A 15,194-nucleotide genomic window follows, 5' to 3' on the forward strand; every position below is an offset into this window, starting at 1 on the left:
CTGGTGTGGTGCCTAGTCCTGACCGCGGCTGGTCGTCTAAGTGCTGCTGCAATATCCGGCAGCCGGAGGGGAATATGTTCATTTACAGCGCCCTGCCCTGGCAAAGGACCCACCAGAGACCCCGGGCGCGCGTGGTTGTAGCCTGCCCTCCTTGCGGGGGCGGGCCCAAGGAACGAGCCCAGGAAGCGGCTCCTGCGCGCGGATGGCCGAGGCGCCCCGGGCCGGGCCACCCTCCCCAGCGCGGCCTCCTCGAGCGCCTCTGCTTTGCCCAGGGCGGAGCCTTCCGGGCAGCACGGGGCACTGCCGCGCCGCCGGGACAGCCAGCGGGACGCGCTCACGCTAGCAGCGCCATCGCGTGGGGGAGCCAGTGGGGTCGCAGTACCCTGGGGAACCCCCCCGCCCGCTCTGCGCTCTTCCACGGGACCCGGCGCCGCCCCGCCGCTCTGCTGACACAGGTTACGTTACGTGCCTCCCGGAGCGCATGCGCATTGCGCAAACGCAAAGAGCCCCGCGCGGATCACGTGAGCGCGCCCGCTCCTCACGTGACGCTGGGCTCGGTAATTTACCCAGAAGCCTGCACGCCTCTCGGAGGTCAAGATGGCGGTGAGGGCACCAGGTGAGGAGTCGGCGGCTGCGGCCTCCGCGAGTCGCGTGTCTTTCCCGGCTTCTGGCCGCGGATGAGCCTGGGGACACGGCAGTGCCGGGCTCCGTGCGCGGAGCGGGTGATTTCTGTCCCCCCGGCCGCTGTTGGGACGTTGTGCCCGAGGGTGGGGGGAGAGGCCCCTGACCCTTTCTCTCTGCGCCCGGCCACATCCGCAGCCCGGGAGGCAGCCCTGCCTCGTTAGCCCCAGCAGACGGCTCTGTGGGGGCGGGGGGAGCCAGAAGGATGGGTTGGTTGGGGACAAGGGGTCCCACCTGGGAATTCGGTGGGAGGGGGAGGGGAGTTAGATTGGGGAATTGGGACTCGAAGTAAATTCAGTTCTACAGTGTTCTGCTTCTTTGTGAAGTCTGGGTAGGTTTGCTTTTTCAAAGGTATTTGTGAGGTGGCTTAACGTTCTCACTTGTTGTCAGGGGGCTGACCTAATGTGCCTAGTTTCTCCCCTCCTCATAGAAGTTTCTGTTTCCTATTGTGTTTTCATATACAGTCAGAAATTTAGGGCTGGAAGGGACCTGGAGAGCTCATCTAGTTCATCCCCTGTACTGAGGCTGGACCAAGTATACCTAGAGTCCTAAGCCATCCTAGAGAGGTATTTGTCAACTCTAACCTGTTCTTAAAACTTCCAGTGATAGTAGTTTCACAATTTGTTTTGGAAGTCTATTCCAGAATTTAATTATCCTTATAGTTGGAAAGATTTTCCTAATATGTAACCTAAATCTCCCTTGCTGCAGATTAAGCCCATTACTACATCTCCTACCTTCAATGGACATGAAGAACAATTGATTGCTGTCTCGTTTTAACAGACTTTAACATATTTGAAGACTGTTATCAGGTCCCTTTATTCCGCCTCCCGTTGTCTTTCTATCAAGACTAACCATGCTCAGCCATTTAAACTTTTCCTTATAGATCAAATTTTCTGTATCTTTTATCATTTTAGGTGCTGTCTTCTGGACTGTGTCTAATTTGTACACATCTACTTTGATGCATGGTGCCCATGCAGTACTCCTGCTGAGGCCTCACTAGTGTCAAGTAGATCAGGACAATTGCCTCCCTTGTCTTACATATGACACTCCTGTTAATACACCCCAGAATGTTAACCTTTTTTGCAGGTGAATCACATTGTTGACTTGTATTCAGTTTGTGATCCATTATAATCCCTGGTCCTTTTCAGCTGTGCTACTGACAAGCCAGATATTCCCCATTTTGTAGTTGTGTATTTGATTCCTCTTCCCTCCCCTGCCCCCCGCCCCATTGAGTGTAGAATTTTGCACTTGTCTGGAATTTCATTTGTTTGATTTCAGACCAATTCTCCTATTTGTCAAAGTCACTTTGAATTCTAATCCTGTCATCTAGAGAGCTACCAATTCCTCCGAGCTTGCTGTCATCTACGTACTTTATAAGCATACTGTCCACTCTGTTATCCGAGACATTAATGAAAATGTTGAATAGTGTCAGACCCTGGAGTGACCCCTGAAAAAGACCACTAGATATGTTCTCCCAGTTTGACAGTGAACCATTCTGAGTACAGTCTTTGAACCAGTTGTGCACCCGTCTTATAGTAGTAGTATCAAATAACATTTCCCTAGTTTGCTTATGAAAAATCGTGTGGCAATATGTCAGAAAAGCCTTACTAAAATCAATGTGTATCACAACCACCGCTTCTCCCTCATCATCCAGGCCAGTAATCCTATCAAAGGAGAAAATTAGTTTGGCATGATTTGATCATGACTATTACTAATAACCTTATTATCTTGAAGATGCTTACAAATTGATTGTTTAACTTTTCAGGCACTGTATCAAATTTAAGATGACTGGTCTATACTTCCTTGGGTCCTCTTTGTTCTTCTTTTAAAGATAGACACTGTGTTTGCTATTCTCCAGTCCTCTGGAACCTCATCTGTTCTCCAGGGTTCTTGAATCTTCTTAGATTGCTTCAGCTACTTCCTGAAGTACTTTCAGGTGAATTTTGTCAGGTGCTGCTGACTTGACTATATCTAACTTATTTAAATAAAAAACAGAACAGGTTAAAGAATAATCTGGTCTATGTTCCTTCCTCCTTGTCAGTACTAATTGTGTTAAGCATCTGGTCATGATTTTCTAGTGAGGATTGAAGCAAAATAGGCATTCAACACCTCAGCCTTCTGGATGTCATCTGTTATTAGCCTCCTTCCCTGCAAAGTAGTGGGCCCACTCTTTCCTGTCTCTCTTGTTCTGTAAATATATTAGCAGCCGCCTCTTGTTGCCTTTTATGTCCCTTGCTAGGTGTAACTCACTTTGTGCCTTAGCCTTTGTCATTTTGTTGTGCTGTTCTTTTGTACTCATTCTTAGAAATTTGTCTGTTTCCACTTCTGGTAGGATTAATTTTTGTACCCACCTGTGGGCTTCTGTCATGGGTCCCCTTTGAACCTAGTTTAAACCCCTCCTCGTTAGGTTGGCAAGTCTGGGCACAAAAATGCCCTTCCCCTTCTTGGTTGGGTGAACCCTATCTCTTCCTAGCAGTCCTCCTTTCCTGAACAGTATCCCATGGTTGAGGAAGCCAAAGCCCTCCTGTCAACACTACACAGCTATGCATTCATCTCCAACATACACATGTCCCTGACTGGGCCCTTTACCCTCAGCCTGCAACTCTGACTCCTTCACCTTTGCTCCCAGAGCCCAGTAGTCGGTGCTGATCTTAGTGAATGAGAAGCATGGGGTAGTGGTCAGAAGGATGGATAAACCTTGCAAAAAGAAAAGGAGTACTTGTGGCACCTTAGAGACTAACCAATTTATTGAACATAAGCTTTTGTGAGCTACAGCTCACTTCATCGGATGCATACTGTGGAAAATACAGAAGATGTTTGTTTTTATACGCACAAATCACTACAAAAGGTTCTCTCTCCCCCCACCCCACTCTCCTGCTGGTAATAGCTTATGTAAAGTGATCACTCTCCTTACAATGTGTATGATGATCAAGGTGGGCCATTTCCAGCACAAATCCAGGGTTTAACAAGAATGTCTGGGGGGGGGGGGTCTCTTGTTTTCCTAACTGCTCCGCCCCCCCTTCCTCAGGCGTTCTTGTTAAACCCTGGATTTGTGCTGGAAATGGCCCACCTTGATTATCATACACATTGTAAGGAGAGTGATCACTTTACATAAGCTATTACCAGCAGGAGAGTGGGGTGGGGGGAGAGAGAACCTTTTGTAGTGATTTGTGTGTAAAAACAAACATCTTCTGTATTTTCCACAGTATGCATCCGATGAAGTGAGCTGTAGCTCACGAAAACTTATGCTCAAATAAATTGGTTAGTCTCTAAGGTGCCACAGGTACTCCTTTTCTTTTTGCAAATACAGACGAACATGGCTGTTACTCTGAAACCGGATAAACCTTGGCAACCTTTCCATAACGTCTAAGATGTGGGATTCAGACAGGCAGTGCTCCTTCAGGGATGTTGAATCAGGTCAGTAGATGGATGCCTCCGTCCCCCTCTGAAATAAGTTACCAATCACCGCCACCTTTTGTCTCCTCCTTTTGGGTGTGGTGGCTGTGAGCATTCCAGCCTTGGGGCCAGGTGGTTCCTTTCCCTCTGCCATTGGTGTCTGCTCCTCTTGTCATGTTGCCAGTACAGCATACTGGTTCTTGACTTTGATGGACAGGGGACCTAAGTTGGGAGTGGAGCACTGTCTACTGCATGAGGTGGCCAGCAGCCAGTTCCCCTTCCCCCCTCTAGTAGGGCTGTAATGTTCTCCAGTCAGCTAGCATGCTCCATTCTTGATGTTTTCATGAGCAATCTGTTGATGATGTCCTTGTGCTCCCAGATGCTACACAGACAAACCACCTCCTTCTGGGTGTGTCTTTCACTTTGTGTGAGTCCACCAACAGACACCTCTCACACTGGATAGTTTCCCCTGCCTGGCTTTTGTTAGCGGGGATATGCATGCTGCATTCTTAGCAAGTCAAGACCAGGACCTGGGTAGGAGCCTCCAGGGTCCGGATGCCTGTCGGCCAGGGCACAGAGAAACAGTTAGCAGTGGAGTTTGTGACACATTGGTTTTTGTTCTATCGTGGGCTCTTCCTTGTAGAGTACCTGGAAGTTAAACTTGGGAGAGGTGTGATGGTGGGGGGGAGGAGGGGGAGAGAGAATCACCTTATCGCTCTGTCTTCCTCTGCTGGGGAAATCTGGTTAATTGCCATAGTAAACCTGCTACCTTTCTGTTATTCATGGGTTTCAGAGTAACAGCCGTGTTAGCCTGTATTCGCAAAACGAAAAGGAGTACTTGTGGCACCTTAGAGACTAACCAATTTATTTGAGCATAAGCTTTTGTGAGCTCATCATGAAGTGAGCTGTAGCTCACGAAAGCTTATGCTCAAATTGGTTAGTCTAAGGTGTGCCACAAGTACTCCTTTTCTTTCTGTTCATGGTTTCTTTAAAACTGCTCATTCATACTCTGCAATATGTTTCATGTATTTTTAAGGCACTCATCACCATTCTCTCTCTCCTTCTTTGCCTATCCCACACAAACTTAGCTTCCTTGGAAGCCTCTCTATTGCCATGCACATTATTCCTAGAAGAATCCTAAATATAGCAAGTGTGATTGTAAAATCACAAAAATTTGTGGGGAGTGTCAGGGGTGATGTAGTAGTACCTGAAACTCTTTTTAATTCCTTTTGTGTAATGGACTAAATTTCAAATTGATAGTGTCCCTTTTAAGCACTAAAATCTTTCCACTGAGCAAGACCAGAGAGACGGAGTAATGTATGAAAATGAGATACAAGTATAATATGTAAAACTATTCTATAATATCACTTATTGTGATCCATCTTAGTGTTGATTACTGGCTCAGGAACAAAAAGGAAAACAAGCATACCAAAATAAGGCTGCACCATACACGCCTCTCGGAAGAGGATGAGAACAAACGTGACAGATGTTAGTAAATGCTTAATGCACTACTGGAAAGTGCTTCGTGATTAGGGTGGCATAAAAAGCTATAACCAATAGAATAGAAATAGAGTTCTAAAAAGATCTTGCTGTTGGATCAGTACAAGTATTTTTCCACCTGTGCCTCACTTAATCATTTTCTTCATGTATTGTGCATTGTTAACTTTGTGCAAAAATCCTCCCCTTCCCCAAACTCTGTTTAAGCAAAATTTAAGTTAATATTTACTTTCGCTGTTGTTCTCTTTCCCAGTGAAAACTGAGGCTGTCAATATCCATTCTGCAGTTTGATATACTTCTGGGTTCAAGGGGAGCAATGGTTGCCCAATTTTATTAAACACTGAATTTCTTTTGTTCTCTACTAAACATCACTTAAACTGGTCTAGGTTCTCTTTAACATAGAAATCTTAGTTTGTGATCTTGGAGTGGTTTGTAAAAACTCAACTAAAATTTCTTGATAATATCAGTGCTCTAAAATGTCTAATTGTCTGTTTTTTGAGTTATGCTATAATGTTCACCAGCTTGTGTCTCAGTAATAGCTAGACAAATGTTGTAAGCTGGTGTTTAAGTCTTTAGAGATATTTTAACTAGTTCTGCTTGTGGAAGCAGACACTAAAATAATACTGTACTTAAGTGTGAGGGGAGGAAAAAAGATAGCAACCAAAGTGACATGACTTCAGGGTAAAATACCTCATAGCACAAGGGCTAGGGGAAATACACAAATATAAACAAGTAATATTGGAAAACAATGCATCTTTGCTTTTTAATGGTATAGAGTGTATTTTTATTCCTGGTGTGTTGTGAGGTGATGGACCTTAAAATTGTCATTAGTTCCTGGTATTAGTTTGAGGGTTTTTTTGGTACTGGTCCAGGACTTGGTCCAATATAACTTTCAGACCCTGTTTAATAAGGCAGATACCAAAATGAGTATTGTAGGAGTACTATAATCTTATGTGCACAGTATCATTTTAAAAACACTGAAGAGCAGATGAAAACAAAACTGGCTTTGGTGTAGCCTAGATTAAATGGCATAATTAACATATATGCACAGCAAAGTAGATATTAAAATATTTGCATGTTAATCCGCTGCTAGTTATCTGCCAGTGTTAAGTTTTTTGTCTTACTTCTGAACTAACAGAGATCACTTTCAGTTTCAGCAAGTGGTCGACTGTTAGAAGGCTTTCGCAAATGGTATTACAACGCAGCTGGATTCAACCAACTTGGTAGGTGTCTTAATTTTTTTTAAGAGTTGAAAACCGCAAACATTTGTGTGCATCCATTGCCTGTGTAAAGAAACTTTCCAGATTTTTAAAGTTGAATACAAATACATTAGTTTTGAAATTGATACGCAAGATAGGTTTTAAATTAGTTAGCCACACCCTTCTATTGCAATCGTGAAAATGTTTGTAGTAGCTTGAAAAATATTGAAAAATGCTACTGTTACAGGATTAATGCGAGATGATACCATATATGAAGATGATGATGTAAAAGTAGCACTGAAGAGGCTTCCAGAAAATCTTTATAATGAACGACTATTTCGCATCAAGAGAGCCCTTGATTTGAGTATGAGACAACAAATTCTTCCTGAAGAACAATGGGTGAAATATGAAGAGGTATTTGTAAATTCACTTTTTTAATATAGGCAATTTATCTGTTTTCATTTTTAAATGTTTGTTTCTTCTATACAAGTTTGGCTATGTCCTGTTAAATGAAAACAATGAATCCTTATTGGACAGGAGACAGCCTACTAAGCCTTGATCCTGAAAAGACTTCCATGTGCTTAATTTCACACGTGCGCAGTCCCAGTGAAATGTATAGCCAACTCACATGAGTAAAGATGAGCAAGTATATAAGTGTTTTTCTGAGATACTTAGAATTTGCTCTTGTATCTTACAGGATGCATTTAATAGTATTTTACTTTGATCAGTGTATTATTTTGTATCTTTTATAAATGGAAGTTCCATTTACAGCACACTACTTAAAAGCTTGAGTATTCTTACTGCAATTATAAATATGACATTTTTACTGCTGTGCAGTTAAAAATGCCATCTTCCAAACAAAACTGAATGTTGTATATTGTAAAAGTCTCCCAGTAACACTAGTATATCTTGATTTTTTGATAAGCTCCTTTAATTTTGCAGAAAACTATTCTGACCCAAAGATTTTATTCTTAAAATGGGCTGGGGACATAGGGAGGGGGGAAATTGTTTAAAGGAGAACTCCAATGTAATGTGAGAGATTCCAGTTGTAAAGTAACTTTATACCTAGATATGACTAAAATACCTGATTACCATGGAACTTTCTTTCCTTTTTAAGTGCCTTAAATGTGTCACACTTAAAGTCCAGCAATGCTGTGACACTTTCCTATATGCAGTTGCCACTCATTCATGTAACGGGAAGGTTATACTAAGTTACTCCTGGGGGAATTCTGCACCACTGCGTGTGCTCAGAATTCATGTCCCCTGCAGATTTCTTTGCTTCCCTGCAGAAAACAGAAAAATGACTTTCTGACAAGGAAGCCAAAGGGAAGGTGCCAGAGCAGTCACACACCACTCCCTAGCTGCACAGGTATGTTTCAGGCACTCGGAACAGCTAGCAGAGAGGTAAATCACTACAGGGCTGGGGACACCCCAGCCAGTGACTCCTACCCTGAGCTGGGATCAGCTGCTAGTCCCAGCTGGGCTGGAAGCAGGAGAGGATGGGACTTCCTCTTCCCTTGCAATACGTGTCTGGGGCTGTGTCAGACCCACCCCCAGAAACCTCCCCCCAGCTGCAGGAACCTCAGCATCCTCCCCTGCTTCTTGCCCCCATTGCTCCTCAGCTGCTGGGGGAGGGGTACCATATGGGGAGCTGCTCCCCCATTCCCCCACCAACCCCAGGCATCTGGACCTCCCAGATGTCCCCACCAAGCCTTATCCTGTACATCCAGACCCCAACCCCTGCACCCAAACACCAATCTATGCACCAAGACCACCCCTGATGAGCTCCCTGCACTCAAGGCCCCCCCCTGCACCACCCTGAGCCCCCACATCCAGACCCCCAATCCACTGACCCCCCCCCCCCCCATTAGCTGTACTCAGACCCCCACCCCACTCCCACTGACTTCCCCACACCCAGACCTCTCCGCTGAGCCCCAACCACTTTTTCACCTGGAAGCCCCTGCAGAGTCCTATTGCCCTTGGAATCCCTCCAACAAGCCTCTGTGCTTCCAGATTCTCCCCCCCCCCCAATAATCTTCTCCCTTCTGCCCCCCACCCCCACTGAACTGCCTACACCCAGATTGTCCCACACCAAATCCTCTCACTCTACACTTGGATCCACCCACACTGACCCTCTCCACACTTGGATCCTGCCTGCTTGCCCCACACTTAATGCACAGGGCAGGCCAAGGCCTTGTGCTGTGTTAGGGTCAGGTGCAGCATCACCACTGAGTCTGTATCCTTGTGTGCATCTGTATTGATGCACACAATCGTCTGAGTTGCAAAGTCAAGCACTTGAAAGTTTGGAAATGTCATTTACATTTGCTGTGCAACCTTAATTCTGCTCTCTTGTGTGTGTATGCATTCTGATAGTCAATCATTAGATCACATACTGTTTTTTCCACAGGACTCCTTCCTCATGCACTGAATGAATTTGTGTGATTGTTCTTTAATGTATTTTTGGTATAATTTTTTAGCCTTTTAGAAAAGGAAAGGTTAAACCCAAATTCTGGTTACACAATGGTGATGGATGTTACAGTTTCATTGGGGTTTGAATCCTGAGCTTTCAGCACTGCTGCATGCTTGACCTGTTGGACCAACTACATTAGCAAACAGCAGGAGAAGGCTGTTCTCATAGACTTTAAGGTCATAAGAAACCATCATGATGATCTAGTCCAAGGGTGGGCAAACTATGGGCCACCGGCCTTCAAGCTCCCACTGGGGAGCGGGGTCTGGGACTTGTCCCTCTTCGGCGCTCCAGGTGGGGAGCAGGGTTGGGGGCTGCTCCACCCGGCTCCCAGAAGCCGTGGCATAGCCCCCTCTAGCACTCCAATGGGAGCTGCAGGGGTGGTGCCTGCAGATGGGGCAGCATGCAGCAGAGCTGCCTGGCCACGCCTCCGTGTAAGAGACGGAGAAGGGACATGCTGCTGCTGCTTCTGGAAACAGCTTGAGGTAAGTGCGTCTGGAGCCTGCACCCCTGAGCCTCTCCCCACGCCCCTGCCCCAGCCCTGATCCCCCTCCAAACCCCTCATCTCAGCCTGGAGCACCCTCCTGCACCCCCAAACTCTTCATCCCTAGCCCCACCCCAGAGCCTGCACCCCCAGATGGAGCCCCCTCCCGCACCCTGAACTCCTCATTTCTGGCCCCACCCTGCAGCCCGCTCCCCAACCCCAATTTTCTGAGCATTCATGGCCCGCCATACAATTTCTATTCCCAGATGTGGCCCTCGGGCCAAAAAGTTTGCCCACCCCTGATCTAGTGTGACCTCCTGCACATTTCAAGCCACAGAACCTCACCCACCTGTAATAGATTGCTCACCTCTGACAAAAAGAAAAGGAGTACATGTGGCACCTTAGAGATTAACCAATTTATTTGAGCATAAACTTTCGTGAGCTACAGCAGTGAGCTGTTAACACGGCTGTTACTCTGAAACCTGTCGCCTCTGACAGTTACTGTAGTCTTCAAATCCTGTTTTAAGGATGATTTATTCCAAAGGGTGGTGAGGAATGGGCTGCTGGCACCATATGGTAGATCTGGGGGAACCTGGCCAGGCTGTCTACCTCTCTTTCCCCCCCCAAGAGACGGGATTTCCTACGCGCGCGCACACACACACCAGTTTGGTGCCCCATGGGTGAGGGATGAGCTGCTGAGACCATATGCTGCTTCTGGAGTTATAGTGGTGGCCAGAGTGAATATAGGGTGGCTCTACTCTTTCCCCTGGTGCTACATCTGCTCTGACAGCTCTTATATATCCACGTGGTGGTTGGCCTTCAGAATGGTCATGTTTACTATTGGCATTCTGCCTAAATTTTCTGGGAAATGTAAATAAGTGTGTTAAGTTAGCTAAACTTGAATGGAATTTCATGGGAAAAGGCACTTCTCTAGATGGAGGGCTTTCTTGTTACTGAGTTTCAAAGGCCTGTTACAGTGTAGATGTGATAGCTTCTCAAAGTCGCAGGAATCTTATACTGTAAAGTTGCAACCTGCTCCCCCTCCTCCCCCCGGTTTTCAGGTTTTTAAAAGATTGCTTTAATCACTTTTCAATGTAGTTGCTCGACCCAATTTTTAAATGCAGAATTTACCTTGCTGAAAACGCTAGCTTAGCCAAGTTTCACTGTTTTGCACACCAAATTTTCATGCATCCCTAGCCACATCAGATGGCATAGGTGAGACTAAATTTACAGTGTAGGGTCATATCCTTCAATAGCACCGCATTAGGCATGATGACTGGCCATTGAATTCAGTTGAGGTGGAACAAAATATCCCAGCTTGGCACGGAGTTAACATTCCACCTCTGTAGGATTCTGTCAGCTGGAGTATGGAGGGAAATGCAGTTGTGGGCTTAATTTTTCAAGAGTCATAATTGCGCAATGAATTTGAAGGCAATGACAGGTATTTCAGGAAACCTGTTATAAAAGAATTTTCAGATGTATGTATTTAGCACAACAAATATAACTGTATTTTGGAATTTTCCAAAGATCCCCAACCCTTAACAAAAGTTAAGGAAAGCCTGCAGAGCTCTGAATTTAATATTTTGTCTTCCAACAAGGGCAAATTATTTGAAACACAATTGTTTGCTGTAGAAGAAGAAAAGTCCTTGCACAAAGCTGCTTGCAGTCTAAATGCGCAAACGAAATGTATACATAGGTTGAGGTTAAAATTATGCATGTGATCTTTGAATCTATAGCTTGTGCTTGGTATTGGTAATTGAACGGTCACATTGCCAAGTTCTTCATTTAACAGTATAGTCTATGATTATACCACTATGCCAGCTGCGTTTATAGCACCTTGTGCTGTAATCCTGTTTAATTCACTTGCTAATATGGGTCAGTATTTGAATGACAGTGATTTAGTAGCGACTTGCTGCTTGCATTTGTTTAAATTTCAACTTAAGTCTGTATTCTGCCTACCAAAATTTCCCTTCCAGTTTCAACTGGATATGTATTTATTCCTGAGAGAACTCTGCACCACTGAGCAAAGCAGACTTGTGCAGAAATTAACATGTGCACAGAATTTCCTTTCCTGCACAGAAATGGGCTGCAGTGCTGTAGGTCACCACTAGGGGCCGCTGGACCCGGCAGAGCCTAGCTTGAACATAGAGACACTATCTGTGGGAGGTTTCAGAGTAGCAGCGGTGTTAGTCTGTATTCGCAAAAAGAAAAGGAGTACTTGTGACACCTTAGAGTAACGAATTTATTTGGGCATAAGCTTTCGTGAGTTGCAGCCGATGAGTGAGCTGTAGCTCACAAAAGCTTATGCTCAAATTCGTTAGTCTCTAAGGTGCCACAAGTCCTCCTTTTCTTTTTACCTGGGGGAGGGAGCTGGAGGGTTCCTGGCAGCTGCAATTTCCAGCATACCCTGAGGGAAGACAGCAGTGCACAAGAAACTCCATGCAAGCCTGGGACCAAGCATCAGGCTGTTTCTCCCTCTGGATCCCTGGGCTCGGGGGGGAAGGGGAGTGTCTGGGCTGGGGGAGGCACCATAGCTGGGCTCTGGGGGCAGGGGTTGTGGTTGGTCTGAGAGCGAAGGGGGCAGAGAAACAGGAACTGGGTTGTCATAGGGGTTTCTTTAATTCTCTACTCCTGGGGGAATTTCTGTGTGCATCTGTATTGTTAGACATATTTGCTGACATACTTTGAAATAAATTACCAAAATAATTGAAATGGTGTGATTTATATAGTGTTACTTTGATAAATAAAATTTGCAGAATTTTAAAATTGTGCACAGAATTTTTATTTTTTGGGCACAGAATGCCCCCAGGAGTAATAGTTCTGTATTATTGCTGTGTTTTAACAGAAGTCTACACTCCTCTTTAGTGGAGAACAGTGTCTTGTCTAATAATTCTTAGCACTTAAATAGCTCTGCAACTGCAAACAAAAATGTTCTATAAAACATCTTGTATGAATTTGGGTTGCAAGGTGTTATATTTTGCATGGTTATTATTTTATGTATAAAAGAATAACCATCTCATGAAACATGGTACTATCTCCTAAACTGTACTGGATGAGATATGTTGGCTAAAAGAATAAACCTTGATTGTTGAAGCCAAATCACCTGGCATATTTGCAAAATACAAAAAGGAGTTGTTCATTATACAACATTGTGTTGCATGGCCTAGTTCGGATAATTCATTCCAAAACAAGACGTTGGCCAGGAAGCCAGAGTTAGTTGTTATCCTAAAGCTGGTGTGACTTTAAAAGGTAAACCAAAAAAATGCTCCCCAAATGTCTGCAGCAGGATATTGATCACAACGGTCCCTTCTAGCTTTGGAATCTAACATTAAGTGTTGAAGATTCTGGATCTTATCTTAGATGGGCAGGTCTTTCATGACCTGCTTTTAAGTGTTTGGAAGCTCCTTTCAGGAACAAAAGGGATTCAAACCATCAGTATTGGAAAGGTGGTGTGCAAGACTTCTCCAGTCAGTGCAACTGTGGTCAGTAGCTATCCAAAGGGAAAATAACTTGGGGTATAGGAGAAAGGAAGACTAGAATTGCTTGTGGGCAAGATTAATACATTTTTAAATCCATAGGATCCTACAGATAATGGATTACTCAAGTGACTAAACATAGCTGGACAGATTCACAATAGTTGCATGTAGGTGTGAAACTATTTCTTGGACACTACTTCTGCAGCTCAAGGAGTGGATTGGAAGAAACTGAAGGGCATTAAATGCTTAAAATACAAAGAAATTTTATTCTACGGATAAAATAGCAAGAGCTTAGTTCAACCATTTTAATTGGCCTTCGAATTGTTGATCATGTGGAACTCAAGTTCCACCCAGAAAATAGCTAAAACCATGTGAATAAGAAGGTCTCTAAAATGTAGGATGATCAAAGCTTGGTTATTCACTAGAGCACTTTGGTATTGAACAATGAGTTGGGAAAACTCCTGTGCTTTTGCCATGGAAGACCTGCAGGAGGGTGTAACTTGGAGATGGGGTTGCACATGAAAGCATGATTTGGCCTGCTCATGGTGATGAGGCATGAAAAGGTAGAACACAGCTTGACTATCAGATGACAGGCTGAATTTGCAGAAATTGGAGCTAGAAAATTCATCCTTGGCCCCTTAAAGTAGGCACAGTTTGATACGAATTTGAGAAACACAGAACCCCTGTGTGCCATTTTCAGTTGCACTTCCAGAGTTAGAGCTGCACTTAGTGTGACATTTCTTGTATATGTTTTTTTTTTTTTTTTTTTTTAAAATCTGTTCTGTTTCAGGATAAAAAGTATCTCGAACCATACCTGAAAGAGGTAATCCGTGAACGACTTGAAAGAGAAGAGTGGGACAGGAAGTAACTGCTGGGAAGATACTTCATGCAAGCTGCTGCATTTCTTTCTAACAAATATTTTAAAGTTATGGTAAAAATCTGTTGGGAGGAAAATCTGAGGCTGAAGAAACTTTGTTCACTGAATTTGTCAGTCCAAATAAAATAAACACGTCAAAAGTACAAAATCTAGTTGGAGACTTCTTTTGTAAATTGTAACAAAGCAGTGTTCAGACCTTTCCTACAATCAGATACATTGCATATCCTCACATAAATGTGGTCTTCATTCCAGCCTCTTGATTCATACTCTTGTCATAGTACAGCTGCTTCCTGCAGCTGGGAGGGTAGGTAAGCAAAAGTCTTTGGGTGTTTATGCCAACTCCTCTAGTTAATTTATAAAAGGGATACTTATACATGGAGTGATAGGCTTATATCCTTCATCGCCTCTCTTCCCTGGAGACAGGAATACTATGATGCGTGCTTGAGTACTTATTCAACAGCATTATGTAACTGTGTGTGTACCCAAGCACATGGAATACTACAGGAATGGAATGGAATTTGAGTGATTTGTTAACCACAGAATAAAGATTGCCTCAGTTTTATTAATGTCCTAGTCACTCCCTTCATATACTAAATGCTGAACACCACTTTAGAATAGCTGTCTTCTTTGGTAACAATGGGTAGTTCTAATTCTAAATTCTTGAAATTTTACAATGTTACTGGGTTATAGTGACTTACTCTGATACCCTTTCTAGAAACTAATTTAAAGAGGCATATGTCCTTCCTCCCTTTGCCCAAAGCAAGTCTTTGTGCAAGCTGCTGATCTCAAGTACAAATGTCTACATGTTTAATATATGGACAGTTTAAGCATATGGACCGTTTAAGCACAGAGAAAGTAACAGCTTTCTTGTGAGGCCACAGAATCTTCAAAAAGGAGATGGAGCTCAAATGTGGGTTGTTTTAAAATTAAAACCTGATGGTGGACCATATGCTTTCCTGCATTTTTTTCCAAAGCCTGCCTCAAAACTCTGGGCATGTGCAATCCTGTTGAAATGCACAAGTCTTGCTCAGATAGTAGCAAGATGTGCAGACTTTAAGAAATAGCACATGTTTGTGATCTGCAGAAAGATAAAAGGAGGCAGGGCAAAGCTAAGAGG

At 44.1% G+C, this 15,194-nt stretch overlaps 1 protein-coding gene across 2 annotated transcripts; it reads left to right on the forward strand.

The window, feature by feature from the left end:
- Positions 1–471: 471 nt before the first annotated feature.
- UQCRB (ubiquinol-cytochrome c reductase binding protein) lies at positions 472–14,225 on the forward strand. 2 transcript variants are annotated; one of them, XM_084620550.1, is made up of 5 exons: positions 600–616; positions 1,146–1,247; positions 6,726–6,797; positions 7,021–7,187; positions 13,991–14,225. In XM_084620550.1, the coding sequence occupies exons 4-5, from the start codon at positions 7,026–7,028 to the stop codon at positions 14,066–14,068; spliced, it is 240 nt and encodes a 79-aa protein (XP_084476676.1). In that variant the 5' UTR covers positions 600–616; positions 1,146–1,247; positions 6,726–6,797; positions 7,021–7,025; the 3' UTR covers positions 14,069–14,225. The 2 variants fall into 2 exon arrangements, with proteins under 2 accessions (XP_084476675.1, XP_084476676.1); XM_084620549.1 differs by lacking the exon at positions 1,146–1,247 and having other exon boundaries at positions 472–616.
- Positions 14,226–15,194: the final 969 nt, after the last annotated feature.

Source organism: Lepidochelys olivacea, assembly GCF_965140295.1.
Source record: "Lepidochelys olivacea isolate rLepOli2 genome assembly, chromosome: 2".
NCBI classification, from domain to species: domain Eukaryota; kingdom Metazoa; phylum Chordata; order Testudines; family Cheloniidae; genus Lepidochelys; species Lepidochelys olivacea.